The following is a 20121-nucleotide window of genomic DNA, read 5'->3' as shown; positions in this document are numbered from 1 at the left end:
AGGACACCAGTGCCCTTTTCTACCTCATGCCATTATAGAAGCTTAGTGGATTATTTTTTTTTTTTCCCCAGGATCTGTGTCCACTTGTAGAGGTAAGTGCAGTTAAATGCATGCCTTGCAGGTATCACAGGTAATTCTTGTTGCTCTCTCCCTATCGTTGAAACCAGCCATACACGCTGTTTTTTTTCTTCCCTATTCCTTTGCTGCATCCATCCTTATACATAGTGTGTGAACGTTGCGGACTTCAGGAAAAGGCACTAAGGTGAGACCAGAGTCATGCAACAGCTGACCTTTCACAGAGCAAAATTTTTGCTTTATTACTTCCTTTGTTTCTGCACTTAATGCCTGAAGCTTTCAACTGCAGGTTTTAGGTGGAAAAGGACACAGGGAATATTTTTTTTTGTATTAATCTACCCTAATGCCCTATCTGCGGTGGGACGAGAGAGACTCACTTGGCTTGAACCAGCAGAGCTCTTTGCTTTTATCAGAGTCACATCCACCTGTACCAGCTGGGAGCTGTGTGTGTGTCACTGTTTCCTTGCTGTACCTGGAAGCACTGAGGAGTGCCTCTGCATTTGCACCAGAGCAGCCAGTAATTAACTGATTAGTTGGCTTTAATGTTCTTGCAATAGTTTCATGTGCCTTTTTTTTTTTTTTTTTAATTTTTTTTGATAGTCCAGTTAGCCACTGGAATCATCACTAACTAATGCAGTACTTTTTCTCTGAGGTGATGACTTACCCAGATGTGTACCTACAAATGTGGGTTTTTGCAGATTCTTTTCATCCATGACACAAACCTCTGAGTTTGGTATTAAATGTATTTCTAGATAGACACGTATTTTATCATTTCTGGCTGAATAGCTTTCCATGTGGTTTCTTAGCTTTTATACAGTTTTTAGCTTGTACTTCTCCTATGCTGTGTGTGAATGTAGTGATGTATGCTAGCTGAGGTTGAGTATTTTCTTCTGATGGGACAGAAACTGACAGCACAAGAAAAATGCAGGTATAGCAGAACATGCCAGTTCTGATTATGTGCTCCTAAAAAATAATATGGCAACTGAAAAAAATATTTTTGCTGTCTCAGTGTTAAGTGAAGACTGGGTGAGCACTCGGTAGAATCTTAATTTTAAACAAGAGGAAAATATTTCTGGTCTTCTGGAGTTTTACCAAAAAATTGCGGTTAACTCCATAGCTTTAAAAATATGCAATTCAGATGTCTGGTGCTGATGCGTCCAGGGATGGTCGTTGAGGGATAGCCTGCAATTTCTTCCAGAAGCAAATGCTGTCTGCTTAATGGGTGACATTTCCATGTTTAGCTTGGGCACTCAGAGAAGGCTGATGTATTCTGCTCAACATCCAGCAGCTCTTGCTGACTTTTTCCATATCTTTCTGAATAGATAAGAAACTTTGAGGGAGGAAGTATGGGTGGTTCCCAAGCATGAGGCTGTAACACCAGCTGGGATCACAGTCTGACAGTCAGCGAAATTCAGCACATTTCAGTATGTTTCAGCAAGGCTTCAAGTTGGGCAGCAAGAAGCTTGCAGATTGCTGCCACCCTAAATTGCGTTCAGAGTAACAAGGTCCAAACTTCTGGATGGGAAATTAGCTGTAATTACAGAATACTGTCCTTTGCTTTTAAATTAATTTCATAAGTGAAGGTATCATCTGTTGGCATGTTCCAATGTTTAATGTAAGCAAATCGATGATTGAAATGAGAATGTTATCGTAAAAAAAAAACAACACCCCCCACAGATGTTGCCTTTGCAAGAAGAAATGCCCGCCAAAAATGTGTGCAAACTGCAGTGCTTATATTAGATCCAAAGTTGTTTGCATCACTTTTAGCACAGCCCTAGTTCCTCATCTTTCTTGGTTTGCTAACCTCTGCTATCTTTTTGCTCCTCTTAGCTGGTGTGAAGGTAAAGGTATGTGCAGCCGTGATCCAGCCAGCTGGTGTCTCAAAAAGAAACCTGCAGCACTAAATGTGAGCAGCTGACTTTGCTGGTACCTGTCCGACTGGGCCACTTAGGAAATGCTGTAGCGGTGGGAATGAGCCTGCAATTCCAGCTTCCTCAATGCCACACCCAAGGGAATATTTAAGGTATTACACATATATAAGCTTTCTTTTTTTAAGCTCTGCTTTTGGGCCTTGTGGAAGGAAGGTGGTGTTGCACTTAAAGTCTTGTCCCAGCCTTACTCATTCTCACTTAGTCTTCACTTATTCCTTGGTCTATGCATTAGTGGGACTAAAAGAGTAACAGGGAGCTGTGCTGAGGACTCACTAGTCTAGCTCATGTATTCCTCATGGTTCCAAGCAGTAGCCAGTGTCTTTAGTTCAGTTTTGGGAGACTTGGCAAATCCTTCTTCGCCTTTATAGCTGCAAATTGCAAGCTGCAGACCTTCCCCTGCAGGGATGGCTGTTAAGGTGAAATGCAAGGCTAGCAAAGACCTCCTGAATAATCTGCATGCCAGCAGATGAGCTGTCATACATCATGCAAGTTTCCAGTTACACATTGCCCTGTGGCTCAGATGCCACGCCAGGGAGACATGCCACTGCAGAGTTCTGTGGTGCTTCCCTCTGGGAGCTGGGTCCTGACTCATACTCTTCCTGCAGTGAATGTATATTCATTTTCCAGCATGTGTTTCCTGCAAGGAGGCCCGCAAGGGGCAGTTAGTATTTTTAACTATGCTTTTCTTTTCAACCAGGCTGGTTATGGGCTGGCATAAATACTTGCTGCATTAAGAATATGTCCTAGATTTTATTGACTATATTTGTGTCACCCACGTGATGATGTACTGTTAAAACACTTTATGAGCTGGACAGTCTCTGTGCTTTTTTTCTTCAAGGAGGGCATGAATTGCTCATGTTGAATGAATTTCTTGAAGTTGTGAGAAAATAGTGTGCATTTGAAGGCCTTATGGATGTGTAGTACATCTGTTTCAAAGCACAGGCTGTCCTCCTTAAAACAGTTGTGGTGTTTGTAACTTCCCATTTTGACTATGCAAAAGAAAAAAATTGCCCAAGTAGTCATTGTGTGAAACCCACCAGTAAACTTCACTTCCAAATATGAAGTCGTGTACTTCACAAAAGCCACTGTGGCTGAGCTGTAGGCAGGCCTCCTTTGAGGAGAGGGTGGCATTGCACTTGGAGTAGCTGCTTGTGAATATTTGGCTTAAGTCACTGGGGGAAAGATCATCCACAGGGTTGGGAGACTAAGCAGCTTAACTGAAAAGATACCTGCTAAATAGAAGTATGCAGAAAACAGGAAAAAACTTATGCTTAAACTCTTTCCCAGGCATCAACTTCTGGACATAGTTGGAGACAAGATACCAGTGCTGCCGATCCTTCAGCCTGACAGATGCTCTCACAGGACCACTGTGTATATGGTAAATGTGACCATCTGTGCTGTGAAGCTGGAGGCAAGAAATAGGCAGAGAGCTCCAAAAGGTAAAATATATTAAAAAACATATATATATATTTGATCCTATCAGAAAGTTGGCCGTTGATTCATTGTTACTGTGACTTAGCAAGAAATTTGAGAGAATTCCTTGAAACCAGGGTCCTAGTGCTTAATGCTATGCAGGTTCATAGCCCAGGATAATACTACTCTTCTGGAATACTCCAAGAAATAATAGGAATCTTGAAAAGGAAGTGTTCCTCCATGCCGACTGGCCTACATGTGAACTAGCCAGACTGGTTAAAGCTTAATTAAAAATTGCCAGAGTGGCTAAATTCTTTTCTAAGTGCAGCTGCAAAACATTAGCTGTGGGCATATTTTAGACCTTAATTAGTAACACTTGCACTGGAGGACCAAAATCCTTCATGACTGCAGCTGCAATCAATTAATATCAGTTAGGCATTTTTATAGGCAATACAAGGGTCTCCTGAAAATGGTGTTAGAGCCCACCTAGATTAAAAAAAATACTTACATGTAATAAACTACAAAATCAAAGATAACTACAAAATGTCTTTATTGAAAAAAGCAGATTATAGCATCTAAGGTTAAATGAAACTTCTGACTTTAATATTAAATAACTTAGGATGATAGCAAGTAGCTTCTTCTTTAGATAAATAAATCTACATTTCCCAATTTTTTTCTTCAACAATCAAGGGAATCAAACACTGAAACACAAAACCACAAGTAATTCTAAAGACTAAAAGACAGAAGCACATTGGAAGGTTTTACAAGGATATATACAAAAATAGTTAAACTAATGTATATTTTCAGCATGTAAACTAGTTACATGATATACAAACAGGGAATTTATATATTTCCTAACAAAATAAAAATCAACGTTGGTCCAAGTTCTTGGAAGAAAACTATATTCTTTTAAAGAAAATGAAAATATTTCTCAAATGAAACTTAATTTAAGTCAAATTATACACTCTAGTTACGGCATTAGTTACAGGATGAATCACAAACTTTTAAACTTTTCTTGAAACACAAGAAAGCAGCTTTTGTCTCCTTTAGAGCTTTGGTTTACTTAACTACTCTGGAATTTCTGGTCTTAAAGAGCTCCTCTAACCGTGTTTTCCTTCTGAAGCTCCACCTTACAAAATATATACATACACACATACACACATGCACACAAGTGAAAAGAAAAGAAACCCAAACAACCCCTTTTTGAAAGCTCAATTATCTGAGTGCATTCTTCTGTTTTGTTTTCCAATTATCATTTTGGTCCTTTCTTTGGATCACATCCTCCAGTGTATGAGGAACTCTGAATTGCCTAGGACAGCGTTGTATTGTAGGGACTTTGTAAGACTGCCTTACCAAAATGGAAAGGTGTACTCCTGATGCAAATGAGATCAAGTTGTTATTGTTTTAACTTTATGGAAATATTCTGACAGTACAGAATGCAGAAAAGGCTTCTGATGAACAATCACATCATAAAATGAACTCCAGAAAGTTTACATCTGTGTTGAACTGATTTTATATAAGCATACTCCTTAAGAAAATAATTAAAAGAAGCTTTCTCATTTACATAATTCCCCAGACAGGATGTAAAATGTGAAGAAACTGTCACTAGCACTACAGATTGCAGCACACCATTGGTTTAGATTTGCTTTTATTTTTTTTCTGTTCTTTGATTGAAAAACTGGCAAATTTCATTCAACCTCCAGCTTTTATACTTAATGCTGGAAAAGCAAAGCTATACTTCATTAGCCAAAAACAAAATGGACCTGTCTGTAGAAACTGATGGAACAACAACTGCTGCTTTCTGGTTTTTAAACAAATTACTTATCCTATATTGAAACAGTCAGTAAAAACTTTCAGTATTTACTGTGATGATACTTAACACATTGGAACTGAGTAGAACTACAAGACTGACAAATTAATGTGAAATTAAATATTATTCTGTTCTAAGGCATGCTCGTTTTCAAAAAAGAAGAAAAGGTATTGTATGTACATGTTAGATAGTGTGCTGACCCTTGAAAAGTAATGTCAAACTGGAAACTTAACCTTGCCCCTGACTGGAGGCAAAGTGCTAAGGAAGGTGCTGGCAGAAGACTGGGCTAAATGCCAGCATCATCTCCTCCTCTGGCCACTGTGATTTTTAACGTTTTGCTTTTACAATGGTAGAGCAAAGCATGGTTCGGTACAGCAAGTACTGTTATGGGACGGCTTGCTCACAGGAACAGACCCAAACCTTCTCTGTATTTTAATGATTGTTTTCTTAATTTGGATTCTTTAATATGTATCACAAAGACAAGTAAACACAAGTACCTCAGAGCTAGATGTGGGCTAAAGCAGCATCTTTAAATGGAAAAGTATTACATCGCATCTCAGGCTAAAAGTTTATCCTGAAGGTCTGCTCGGTTCCATTTCATATTGTTTGTAGTAACCTTAACGGAACTGACCTAATCATACAATCTAATTTAAGACAATTTTTTTTCCTTTTCTAGAATTTGCTGTTTGGGCAAGAGGCACGTGTACTTCTGCTTCCCTCTGAGGCTGGTTTGGTGACTACAGACAAACAGGTAATACTTGCAAATGCAGAGAAAGTGTGCATGCAGCCAGTGCCCACTCTTTGGAGGGCAGGCCTCTTAGGTCAAACTGTAGGAATAGGGCACTAGTTGCATTGTAATTCCATTCAAAACACAGTTCTCACATTAAATATGTTAATTTTAAACATATATTAATAAGAAAATCACTTTTTAAAGGAGCATCTGACTTGCCAAGGAGCATTCAATAGAACAGGTTCATCTAGGCCAATGGAAGTTTGGCAGAAGTTCAGAAAACATACCTTTTGTTCCTTACTAACAGAAAAAAATAGTTCACAGGAATTTTTCCTGCCTCCTTGCTCTCCCCCACCCCCCCAAGGAAATTCCAGACTATCAAAAAGTTCTGTTAAAGGAGTTAATTATTCCACTTAGGAATTAGTGTCCATTGGATGCCCTTTGTACTGCTCAAGAGCACCACAAATGGCTTTCAAAAAATCAATGGAGCATAAGAAACTAAACTGCAATGGTGTTACCAAATAAGTCATTTCATCAGTCTGCATGCTGAATTTAACGTGACTATTTCTGAACAGATTGGTCAGATTCTCGATGTGTTGAAAACTGGCATGGAAATGTCCCAATTTACACATGCGGAGAATCTGGTCTGGTATTTCCACTTCCTTTGGAGCAGAAAAAAAAAATATTTTATTGTAATTTTGGATACAAAGACAGCAATGATGGATTTATTTAAAATATAAATTCAGGAAGGCTGGATCAATTCTCATGAGAATGCAAGGAATTTTTTTAAACATACAGATGTGTGATTTGCATGTAAATCATCAACACATGGTAGAAAACAAACCATAAAAAAGATTCATCTAACTTCCTATATGGAAGACATATATTTCCCCAGAGCTCTGAGGTTACTGTAAAAGCTTATGCAAAACATGAAAGTGTGTACATTCTATGTACACCTAATACTTGTTATAAAATACCAATGTTTCAATTGTCAGTGTCTAAATTATTATTTCTGCTAAACTGTATTTTGTTTTCCCGTGAACATAATCACCATAATCAGTTCAAAAGTATATCTAGAAAAGAACACAAAGCTGAAGAGATAATACAAAAAACACTGTCCCCCCCTTTTTACTAACATATCAACACACAATCATAAAGCAGTTGGTAACAAATTCTTGTATAAAACAAGTAGCATGAAGACAAGTATACCTTTGCATAGAAAGGGGCTGCTAACCCTATTAAACAAAAACAGGTTTAAAAGATTGTTTAGTAAGTGCCAAATCATCAAGTTGGTATGAATGCATTCTGAAACTGTGGCTACACTTGTACACGACAAGCAATTACAGAGGTCTATAACTTCCTTCAATTGTTGTGAACTTGCATGTAGCAATCTTTTAGATATGTTTGTCTGTAATGTGTTTTTCATGAGATGCTTGACATATTTCTTTAGCAAGCAAAATAGTCTTTGGATGACTGTGAAACCATGTAGGATGAAGAGTTGGCCTGGTGCTTCTTCACAGAATGCCATTATTTAACCCCTGCTGAAAATTGCCATTGCTAAAAATGTTTGCTTGCTTCCTATTCACTACCATTGGGAATTTAGGTTTTTAAAACTGTGAGACTGTATTCTCTAAGACCAGAATTTGATGAAATGAGCTAAAATGCTAGTGTTGTTCTTATCATGCCTGCTGCAATATGATAAGGTGCTAACTTCTGGAAATTAATTCTGCACTCCTTACTTTGGTGAAACCTCCACTGAAGAAGAGTGAGTAGGGAGTGCAGAACAGCCCTTTATACCACTGTTTTAAGAATTGCTGCCACTTACAGTTACAACTTAGTGGCACATTATTTGTTCAAGTAGACGGTGTCTCAGTGAAAATGTCTAGATAAAAGAACACATATGTACAAGATCAGAAAGAACCCCTCACCTCTGATTTAAAAAATAAATAGCTGGTTTAGATGGTTATTACTGGGATATCATCTTTAAAGGAACAGGAAAGTCATTTAAGATTTCTGTCTTCTCTTTCAAACAGCTTACTGGTAATGGAAATGTCTTTCAGAGTTCTGTGACGTGCATCGGATAGCTTGGAGGTGGATGTGATGGCAATTTAATATTAAGGCGCCTGATATGACAGCCATGACAGAGCAAGTGCCCTTCTAATGGGTAACAACGGTGGCCTTCCTCATCATTGAGCTGCAAGCCACAGTCCTAGAAGAAAAATTTAAATCCTGGGTTAGTGAGTGATTCAGGTAGGTTATCTCATATCAGTGTTGATCTGACTTCTGTAACTGTGAGAGCTCCCTCCCATGCCTCCAAAAGCAGCAATCTCAAGAGTTTGTGGTAGACAGACCCTGACTATCTTGTATTAAACAAAATGCCGTTACTGAAATCTGCTAGGACAATCTCTAGAAGTACCCAGCCCAGTTGTCGCATTTTTCTTCTGTTGTTTCCCACTTATCTTCATCTATTAAATGTTGAAGCAAAACAGATAAAATTAGGCTAAGGACTAACCCTGATACACGCTCAATGTGGAACAGGTTAGGAAAAAAAAAAACAAGGAGCTCATTCTACAACAAGGCAGTGAGCAGGAATTAGGGGAGTATAAGCAGAGAATGAGAAAGAGGAGTAAGGCCAGAAGGGGAGATAAGGCATATTTTACTTACGTATCAGGACTGAACTTTCATATTATTATTTTTTTTAAATCTAATTTGAATTAGAGAAAGACTTCAAGGCCCATGGTTTGTATTTTTGGTGGAGACACATAAGTATCTCTGGGACTGGCACATAACTACAGGGATGACATAAGTGAACAACAGCGTAGGAACAGAAATAAAAACAACAGAGTAAACAATGATGCTGCCTGCTGACAATTGTATACACTGCAGTAGAGGTAATCCTGGTGCTCAGTTATCATTGCAACCTTGAGAACATTTGAAAGTTACAGTGGTTTTGTGCTTGGATTTGATGTTTCAAGAGTTGTAAGTACTTAAAATTGTTACTGTGACCAATTCTGACAAATCAGGGATTCTGAATATGTAACTGAACACCTAACAGAAGAAAAAATGTGATCAAACTGGGCATATAGGTAATTTTAGCACTGAAAATCAATGCAGAGTTTTTAATTGGACTCAAAGTATGATTTTTCAGCTTTCATAGCTAATGTTAAAATCTTTATTTTTTTATAATGCTGAAATAAGAATGAAAACTTTTAAAGTAAGCTTTAAAACTGAAATGTTAGTTTAGAGAGGCTTTAATCAAAGCTTCTGCCAATTTCTATTTTCTATGTGTGAATATATGCTACATACTACCTTTATAGTCTATTATATTAAGATTTAAAATTCAGTTCCTCTTTATAATTTAAAAAATTCAGATATATTACAAGTATTTGGAATAGCTGTTGGGTACCTTTTCCCTGTCCAGAACTGGATTCCTTTTTCTGCAACAAGAAAGTCTACTTTCTCAGTGGATTTCAGTTCTAGAATGAGTCTATATTGATCTGCAAGCCGGCTTGAACTTCACAGCAAATTTTAAGCTGTTGCATAAGGAAGAGATGACATGGAAAAGCAGAAAAGTTTCTGAGCTGACTAGTGACTTTGCATGATCAACAGGTGGTGATGACAAATGGCATTTCATATAAATTCGGCCTTTAAAAAGAATCCATATGAATCCCTCAAAATACTGGTACTAACTGAATTAGCAATATTTGGAGACAGCAGTGACTCAGTGTGTACAGTTTGAGCCTAATTTGAGGATGTTAGGCAGTAACCTACCCCTGTTAACACACGGCTAACCCCCTGATTTCTGTACATAAATGCATTCTGCCATTCTGGGCAGATGTGGAGGCAGCTTGATTTCTTTCAAACTGGAAAGAGAATGGGGAAATGAACAATGAAACAGAACTGAAAATAACCCCCTATTTGGACATTCTAATATAACATCAATAGGCTGGGAGAGAAGGGGAGGGAGCTGTTGTTTTAGGTGAAGCCTGCACAAAGCAATAGATGAGGAAAGGAGGAGGAGAGAAATAGTTTTCCAAAACGCTGAAATTTCCTGTGCCAATTTTTCTGGAATATCAGCTACCTCTGCTGGAAGAAGACAACTAAGAGGATGGGCTCCTCCTCAGGTTTAGGTTCATGTACATTTTGAGAAGCCCTGAATTTTGCTATTTTCTCCCTCAATTGGAAATCTCTCTATAAAACCTTTCTGTGCAGGAGTGCACAGAAGACAGCATGGCTGCATTTTTTGCTTCTGGTGCTTATGACAGGCCATGCTGGATGCTATCACAGTTACCACCTGCATGAATAATAGAATGTATTTATCAGATAGCCGTACCTACTGCAAAAGGGAAGTTTTGGGTTGATCCCAAATTAAAGGGTTTGTCTCCTCCCTTATGGGATGCAGAGCTAGGACTGAGCGCAGCTCTCCTCCCTCCCTGTGAAGCAAGGTCACTAGTCCCAGAACCTGATCTGCCCCCCCAAATGTTTAAATGTTCCGCACAAAAAGAAATAGCAAGTCACTGGTACCCGTCTCTTTTGTAGTAAAAAATCACTGTTCATCCAGCATGGAAAAACTCAGAACCCCTTCCCAGCATAGGGTAATGGTCTTTCCCTGCAAAGGCCATGTGGATTCAAGGCCCCTCAGACCACAGCCATGCAAACTGTATACAAAAAGATCAGGCAAAAAAAAGAACCAGCACTTCCCTCTTTGTTCTTTCCTCATCTACAAGTACAGAGAAAATTCCACTAAAACTAAACCCGGCCTTTGAAATTCATATACTGAGAGAAGAAAAAAGGAACTAATCTGGTGCTACTAGAGACGGCAGCACAACTGGCAGCCTATCTTGTACTCCTTCCTCTGACTCCTTTTGGGAGCTGTGGGGCAGAGCCCTGCCTGCCCAGGCGCGCAGGAACCAGCAAACACACTCTGGGGCACGAGTCACGCACCGATCAGGAGGATGCTCGCTACTAGCAAAGCCTTGCCGTGGGGGAGCTGGGCAGAGGCACGCAGTGACGCTTACCTCGCAGTGATAGCACTCCACATGGTAGTCTTTGTCCATTGACACTACTCGAATCGTCTCCTCGGAGCCCTGTTGGGGAAAGCACAAAGAAGGTAAGAATGTGTTTTTAAGTGGTGTTTTCTCTATCTTCTTTCAGTGCCTAACTTATAGCTTTGGAAAGCTGCTTCCCAGGAGGATCCCCTCTCCTGCAGAGCAGAGCATGCTGAGAGTCTTGCCCCACTAGGCACAGCACTGCACCACTGCTTTTGCAGTTCAGCAGCAGCACGGGTATCTGACAGAGCTAAGCTGTAGAGGTCCTTTGGGAAGTGTAGCCAAAACTTCATGCTCAAGGGACAAATTTCTCTTGAGATCAAATCATTTTCCAAGGGCACCCAGGATTTGCACAGATTACCAGCCAAACAACATGACTTACTGATTGGGTCACTCTTCCCTATAGAAATCCTGACCTGATCTTTCCAGGACTTCTATTCCCCTCAAACCAGATGGTACACAAATATTTTGCACACACATGTGTCACTCTATGTACCCCATGGAGATTTACATACTAGTCCAGCAGGTAATTACGTGCACAGGCCAAAAACCTCAGCATGAGGGTGGATGTAGTGGAGTTGTGCAATACCTGGCTGAGCCCCAGGCCCTGCTGAGCAGCCCATACCCTTCTTCTAACCTCACAGACTTTCTCTGAGCCACTCTGATGCCTCTGAAGACAGAACTCATTAAATTTGCTGCCCTGCATTGTTTCCAGTTGCAGGCGTGGTCAGAGCATCAGATATGACGTAGCCTACGTCTAAGACAAGCTGTAGGCAAGTTAGCACCTGCACTGCTAGTTTTGATCTAACCTATGAAACCTCCATGGGAAAGAACATGGAGTCTATCCCGCTAACCATCAGATGAGTCAGCAGTAGGGCTGCTTTTTCTTTTCTTTTTATTTACTTTTGTATCTAAATATATATATTTGTATTTATATTTTATATGCTTTATATATATATATATATATATATATATAATTTTGTAAGACACAAAAACAAGGGAAGTTTCCATAGGGCTTTTCTCCTTACACCCCACCAGCAGGGCAGGTAGTTCTGTCTCAGCCTTTATAAGGTTTTAAATTATGTGAGACTTTACCATTTAACAGAAAGAATTACAAACGGAAAATAACATGCAGAGTGGTAGAGGTGGGCATGCTGAGAGGCTCTAGCCCTAAGCTTTACTGGGGCACAGCAGCTTACAGACAGCAAGCTCTGGCTCTATAAACATGCCAAAGAAGAGGAGTGAGATGCTGAGGCTCTTGCTTGTGAATGAGCTGGTCAGTGACCTCAACAATGGGAACTCAGAGGGTCCTACACAAACATCACTGCAGCAGGCAGAAAAGGATTGTCTTAACGTACAAATCTTACTGTATTAACGACACTGCCACAATGGGCTGAGGTTGCAAGCAGCAGTCATTCATCTGGCTTTCCTTCTAGCCATCCTTTCTACCTGCTTTTCCACCCCTTCAAGCACTCTTATTACAGTGCCACCCCAGGATGACAGGCTATGTGGCCTTTTCACAGGGTCAGGGTAACCCCTCAGAAGTCTTTTCAAGTTTGGGCATCTTCACACATTCCATCAAAAATGCAAACATAGCTCAAACAGCAATTTTCCTTGTCTGCTAATGGGAGATTCTAAAAATAAACAGGGCTTTACTTCTTGGGTTGTTCTTGGAGCCCTGGTCAGGGCTTTCAATTAAACAAGATTTATAACAGCATAATCAAGACCTGGAAAGCACCCTAAAGATACAAAGTACTATGCTGCATAAGTGCTATGACTATTACAACCTCTGGGAATGTTTGGGAGTGACATTACTGCTGAACTGTATTTAATTTAGTATCTGACATACCACAGCCTCTGAAAGAGGGAGGAAAAGCATCTAATGTGTTTTTGCAAAGTGTTCATATGCCAACAGCTGTTTTCTCTAAAGAGTCTCTGCATGCTAACACGTACCTGTGCTGGTAGAATCGGCTGGTTACAGGAAGCACATTTTGGTGCGAAAACCCTAGGGTGCGAGAAGATATTGTTCAAATTACATGCAAAGCCTCTCCAAAAAGTAGAACCAAGAGACCTATTCTAACCAGGCCCTCTCGTTAGCAAAATGTAAATCCAGGCTTGGAAGCATCTCTAAATTTTTTTGGTCATATTTCGTGAAAAGGCAGATCTACCCCACCTTTACTGCATAGGTCTTCCTTCTAGGCATAGTCAGTCCAGCCCTACTCCCATATATGCCCTTTCTCTCAGCTTTCTTTACTCTTAAAGTTGTTCAAATTTTGCAGAGCACCTCACGACCCAAGGAATGTCACCAACTGACACACTAAGTGTGAAAGGGTCTGATCTGGGCTAGGACCTACTTAAACCAAATACATCAACTGGTTTTATCCACAGCTGTATTTTATGACAGTTACTGGGCCAACATTTGCTCCATCCTCACCAAGCAGTCAGTTAAACCAATAGGGCTGAGTTTAAAGTGCAGAGCAGAAGGGAGTCCAAAAGCAATCACTTAACCACGAAACATTTTGTAAGGTGAGGCTAAAATCATTCTAACACTAGCTGCTAATTACACGTCTACTGTCCAGTCTAGGTTAATGTAACTTATACTCTCCAGTGATGCGCTACCAGAATCTAGACTTATTAAAGCCAGCAAAACCTAACATCATTGCACAATTAGCCATGTCTACTTCATGTTGGAAATCCTGAAAGCAGTAGAGAAGCAGGCACCAGAGGAATATATCCTCTGACATAACTTGATTTTCAACCTCATCTAGCCCCTGAATGTCACACTAGGCCCACAAAGTGACATTTAAAACTTTAAAACACTTTACAAATGCAAAATGTGAGAAGAGCACTGAGGGACATCACAGCAGACAGAAATAACCCTTTTTATCTGCTGCAACGCTTACAACTATACCAATAATTTAACTTGTATAATTTTTCCAAGCATGCACTGGATTTATTTACTTACGTATGGTAGTCTTTGACACAGTAAATATTGTTTTCCACATCTACAGTGAAGGGGACTCCATCCAAACACTCGTTACATACCACACAGCGGAAGCAGCCAGGATGGTATGACTTTCCAAGGGCCTGCAAGATCTTAAGAGGCAAAACAACAAAATAAGTGGATGCATGATTACATGAGATTCCCCCATCCACTGCTATGTCCGACTCTTAAAAATGACAGTAAGAAACACACTTCAGAATGAAATTACCACTCTGGAGATCTGTCAGCAAGGGGCCGTTTAAAACAATGAGCTTGCTTATTTCTGTGGGTTTCTATTAGGCTCCCAATGATGACAGAAAACTGTGAAAATCAGACTAAGTCCCATCACTTTTAGCTCTGCAGAGCCAATATTGCCCAATAGAAATTAAAAATAGTTTCAGTGACTACTTCTTGAAAATATCTGTTGCAGATACAAGTTAGTGAGATACAGAGTTAATTCACAAAATGTAACACGCTGTGACAGAGAGTCCAAAGGAGTCATTATTAAAATCTACAAAGTAAAACAATAAAACAAGCAAATAGATAGCCCTTTATTAACGCTCCTGTTCCACCACAGTTACTAACTAGCTATTTGTCACTGGGGCCCATCAGTTTCAGTTTAAATTCCATCTGTATCGATGGGTAATCAAAACTGCGCTGCCTTCTGCCATGCTGACCTTCCCTGCTGCATTTTAAAGGCTTTAAGGACAGGTTTACGCAGTCTCCTCTAGGTTGCTACAGAAAAATCCCCTCCTCATGGCATCCTTGTACTTACTGTGACACTACGGAGGGCACATCAAGCCCATGAACATGGTTCTGGGAAGGGTTAGACATAGTATCATCTTTAGGCATCTCTCAACACCTTACAGCACCACTTGCATGCAGTTCAGGTATAAGAATCACCTTTGAAAGGTAATCTCAGAAAGTTTCTGCTAGCAAGAACACTCATCTTGGAGCTATTAATAAGCTGGAGATGGAAAATCTCCCCTGATCAAGTTCTCATGGCCATGTAGGTGTTTCTACAGATAAAGTTCAAATCAACATGAAATAAGGTATGGAGCATAGGAAAAATGCGTGAAGTCAACTTAACTTCACCTTTTCCCTCTTCTAACAAATCTCTATAGCTCTCTGTTCAATGACTGACATCAGACTCTGATTTGCAAGCCTGTTCCTACCCAGACACAACTTGTCTGTGTGTGCGTGTTGCTATCCAAGCAGCTACAAAACATGCACTGTTAGCCTGCTGTGGTTGCGCAGCCACCCTTTGCACAGAACAATCCCTAATTCGACTGCACTTTCAGCCTTGAACAGCTTCAGGCTTGCAACCAAGCCTGTGGGGCTGCAGCACGGTTCCTCAGCTGCATACCAGTAATACGACTGTGCAGGCATGTTTGTGTCTGTGCACTCCTGGGGAGGAACACAGAGCAATTAGCCAAATAAGACTGCCTAATTCCTGGAGCTCCCAGAGCTGTTTCCTTTTGTTGGAGCATACTTGCTGATGGAAGAAAAGCAGATGAGCACCTGCCAAACTTCCAGCTACTGAGCTCCACCAACTAGATATTATGGACTCTTGCCTGGCGTTCTGCAATTAAGGGCCAGCTGAAAGCATGCAAGTTGGGATCCCCCTCCCTGCACGACACAACTCTAGAAATTTGCTCTTGGGCTAAAACGAACAATATCCTTGTCCAACCAGTGGTGCCAGGATATGAGCCAGAATCCTCATTAGTGAAGTCTCTGTTCCAGCTCCTACTGCACCTCCGTGTTGCAATGCAATAGCTACTTCTAGTAGGCACGCTAATGTTCACATACATTTTAAAGCAAAAGGAAAACACTGACATATACACGATCTGCACTTCTTCAATATGCAAGCAATTTCATTTGTTTGGGAATTTTTGCTTAGGAAGAACAGACAAAATTCATCCTACTTTTTCCAAGTGAAATGATGCCAACAGTATCTGGCCCAACCCATGGCTCTTTGATTTTTAATTATAAAAGTAACTGACTGCTGGCTCCCTGCACATCACAGTAGCAATAATGGATTTTAACAGACATGGAGCAAGTGACAGAAGGTAAATAAAGCAAGTCACAGAGCTGGCAACAAACCTCAAGACTACTGATAATGCTTCTCTCTTCCTTAGACCAGACTCCATCCTCTTACTATTCTACTGTCTTACACAACACCTGCTTTCCTTTACCACGTTCTCATACAAAGCTGTGGTCTATTTTCCCCTTTTAGTATTTAAATTCCTTTTATTTTTTATTTTTAATTGGCACATGGCAGAACAACAGAATCCCATGATCTCAGGTATAAGAAAAGCCCAACTTCCTGTACTTTAGAGTAATACAACATGAATATATTTATGATACTGCCTCAATTTGAAAAATTACCTTTACAATAATGGAGACAACAATAGTCTGACAAAGGAAAAAGCACGTCTCACAGAGCACTATCCAAAATACATCAAAAAGACATCCCACAGTTAGAAGCTTAGCTCTCTTACCATTTCCATTATGAGGTGTCCACAAACAAAGCACTTGTCTGCTGTTTGCTGAAAACCTGAATACTGTTAAAACGACAGAAAAAACAGGATTATTAGTAACCACTCTTCTAGCTGCAGAAATACCTTTTAAATGAACACCGCGCTGTTTGCCAGCAAACTACACAATAGGTTTGGAAGACTGATTCAGAAAACTTGGTTCTGCTCTTGCAGCGTGCTGAAGTACCAGCTTGGCCTCCTAATCTGCTGTAAATACTGAGCTTTGCAACATAACAATATCATTTAAAAATATGATTTTTAGCTTTGAAGCCTGTTCAGGGAGTTTGCGTTCATTTGGCGTGCTGGAATTAGCTTCTAGTCACTCTTTTTGCTGTGCTAGTGGGGTAAAGTAAATAATTTAGAAGTAAACAGTGCAGGACTGACCTCCTGACTCACACTCAAACTAGCAACAGGATGCTTACTGACCTCAGTTTTAGGACCTACATTTCACTCAGTACTATATGCAGCCTGGAAAGATGGAGACAGGCCCAAGGACTATTTAGCTACCTTGTGGATACCAAGCTTTTTATCAATGAGACAATTTTAAAAGTCCAGATGGAGGAGCTTGTGTTCCCTGTGATACGAAGCCCAGCTGCAAGCAATGGGAAAAGGAAAGGCTGGGCAGCCTGGCAGCAGAGCCCTCTGGGGTGCAGTCCCTGGAGCATGGCCGCAGGGAAGTACTTTGTGCACTTGGGACCACAGCTCCACATTCCCTCCCTGCACATTTTTTGTCTCAACTTTGTACCTGGGCCCCTAAAGCAGGTCCTGGTTCAGATGCCAAAGTTTCTTTAACCCTATGCTTAGGCACGTACAAATAATATCAAGGTTATCAGGCCAGGTGATTGACCTACCCAACAACTACCCTACAGGAAAGAGACATTTGTTTGATGAACTCCAGCCATGTAATTTTGAAACTGGTATTTACAGTGGCTGAACTTTACCCTCATCCGTACAAGTGCAGCATGTGTACTCCTTCCTGCCAGAGGAAAGGGGTGCCCAGGCACTTGTACGGTTATTTCAGCAACTAGGTTTGTAAGCTTGCCTGAAATGTACTGTAGTCACATACGATAAAAGATGGTGACTGGGAGGATAAGGGCAAACTGGACTCTCCTGACAGAGCTCAGGGTAATTGACTCAGAGCACCTAATGCATCCTCAGAGGCTCAGCCTAACAGAGCCTATGGCTTGCTCCATTCCCCCTTGATTTCGTGGGGATTAACTGTCCCCTCACTTCAAAAGCCAGTGGTTCACAGCCTAGCGCTGCCATATGTTTTTCTTTTTATTGGTGTGAGGGGATTACATATTATTTCACATCAAGAGGTTCGAGGCAAAATTATTGTTGCTATGCAACACAGCAGTTTAGAAGAAAAAGGTCTTGCAGACCCTTTGATGGGCCCTGAAAGTCAGTAAATGATGCTACAGCAGCTCTCACAGCTCTGTATTTGCTATGCACTAAGGAACACGGCTTGTACAATCTGAAGAAACTTTCAAACTTCAGCAAAGAGACCAGAGTGTTGAGGAACACATCCAGGGGTGGCAGTCGTAGCTGGCTACTTCTGGGAGATCCCATTCTGAACTGAGTAATGAAACTGGTGTGCAAGTCTGGACATGGAGAAATGGCTGAGTTCACCTCCCTGATTTCAGGTAGCAGTTTTTGTATCCAAATACTTGTTTTGTTCTTTTTACTGAGGTAGAAAAGAGTCCTCACTACTTGGGATGCTTCTTGGCTGCACTGTATCTGAGTAACCATCTGGCTAGACTATTTCCTAAGGTTGTGAACTCGAGGGTTACTGGAAACAGGTGGGTAGGTCCTGGCAGCGCAGACAGCAGAGGATTAACAATAATACAAACCCAGCTAATTCTAAAATCCTGCTGGAATGAATTTACCAGTACCATCTGGCTGTCATTTGATAAGGAATGCAAAGGAGCATTTACCCAGCTATTGATTAAGAGGGAACGTTATTCCCCAGGAACGGAATGGCTTAGTGGTCAGATTAATGTCATTTATTGCTAACTAGATTGTCATAAATTACACTGTTTGTCAGAAAGAAAGGTTTTGCTGACACAAAATCACTCTTTATATGACTAACCCTATTATATTAAAACCATGATTTGTTTTTAACAAGAGAATTGTTATTTGTCAAACACATCCAGAACTGGATTACCCAATTAAGACTTCGCAAAATGGCAGTAAGTCTACTAGCAGTGATAAAATCTTTCACTGTCCTTCACCACTACACTGTTCTCTTTTCTGATCACAGTATTGATCCCAGACAAACCAGAAACCTCCTGATTCACTGAAAGCTGGGGTTTGGATTAGGCTCTGCTTGTGCTTTAAATTTTCTTGGACTGGAAAAGAAAAATAGTCTAGGATCCCAGCAGCACCATTTTTCTATATGGTGGTTGTACTGTGGACAGTGTTGTGCAAAAGTAAAGAATAAAACATTTTCTCTACATTTTTGTATCTCACCTGTAAACTTCTTTAGAAACTTTGAGAATTCAAACAGCTGTTATGCTAGGTTTTCAATTTTAGAAGAAAACTTACAAAGTCTTAAAATACTAATTAAAATTGTTAACCTCTGTCTTTGAAACACTTGATAACTATTAAGCTTCACAAGCCTTGTGTGTGCAACAAGACAGAAGTTGCGACTTGCTCTAGACAGTAGACAAGGCAGAACGGCGGCATTATCATCCCAGCACACCCAAGAGCCTCCCCGATGGTGGGTTCCCAGCATGGCCGGGTGGAAGAAGCACTGGTCCCCCAGAGCTTGTGAACTACTTAACTGCATGAGAAGAGAAGTTAGGCTGTACAGACTTGTAGTTACTTTCATTACTGACATAGCTGGAGGGTGAAAAAAAAATTTTGGGCATACCAGCCCTTCCTCACAATCTGGAGACATGAAAAGCAGATTGAGGTGAAACAGTGAAATAATATGAGCTGATACGCAAGATCCTAACAGAGAAGCCATACCACAGATACAGTTCCTGTACCCATGGTATTTTATACATACAATTTCATTCCAGATGGAAGGAGAACTAGGCTTACTTTATAACGTTTTCAAATGTGCCATTAAAAAAAAAAAAAAAGGAACTGTTGGCAGACCAGTAAGATGACAAATACCGACCAAGCTCAAAACTAGACTGGCATGTTCAAAAGGCTACAGACAGTACATACCCAGGACAAATAAGCGTATTTTTGAACTTTCCCAGGTATTCATTATAGATGTTCACTAGGCACATACAAAAACTTTGAAAGAAGTTGTTATAAAACAACAGCTCTGACATTCAAAGCTCAAAATGAAGCATTAGCCTTTACTGTCTTTTCCGTGCATTAGAAATAAGATGCTAGTTAACAAAAAGCAAAGAAAACATTACCATGGAAGAGCTGGTATATTATTTTTCCTGATTCCTCAGTTTGGTCCCAACTGTTTTTTCCCATATTTACCTTGTCCTTGAATTCTCTTTCAGGATAATAAAATCTCAGTCTGTGTGCAAGAATCTAGACTTCAAAATAAAGCTTCCCAATGATATTCATATAAAATAAGACTCAGAAAACTAAATAAACCTTGAAGTTATGTCAATTACGTCAAAACAG

The 20121-nt window shown here is 40.3% G+C and overlaps 1 protein-coding gene across 1 annotated transcript in view; it reads right to left on the bottom strand.

The window, feature by feature from the left end:
* Nucleotides 1-4070: 4070 nt before the first annotated feature.
* Nucleotides 4071-20121, bottom strand: part of WTIP (WT1 interacting protein) — a 77998-nt gene continuing 61947 nt past the window's right edge. The window contains exons 4-8 of the mRNA XM_084294790.1: nt 16492-16554; nt 13973-14103; nt 12961-13012; nt 10978-11046; nt 4071-8168 (exon numbers count right to left, since the gene is read on the bottom strand). Of these exons, the coding sequence (XP_084150916.1) occupies nt 8016-8168; nt 10978-11046; nt 12961-13012; nt 13973-14103; nt 16492-16554 (468 nt within the window). The 3' untranslated portion in view covers nt 4071-8015. The remainder of the gene's footprint in view (nt 8169-10977; nt 11047-12960; nt 13013-13972; nt 14104-16491; nt 16555-20121) is intronic.

Source organism: Netta rufina, assembly GCF_964035555.1.
Source record: "Netta rufina genome assembly, chromosome: 13".
Taxonomy (NCBI): domain Eukaryota; kingdom Metazoa; phylum Chordata; class Aves; order Anseriformes; family Anatidae; genus Netta; species Netta rufina.
This window is presented reverse-complemented; position numbering and strand designations above follow the sequence as displayed.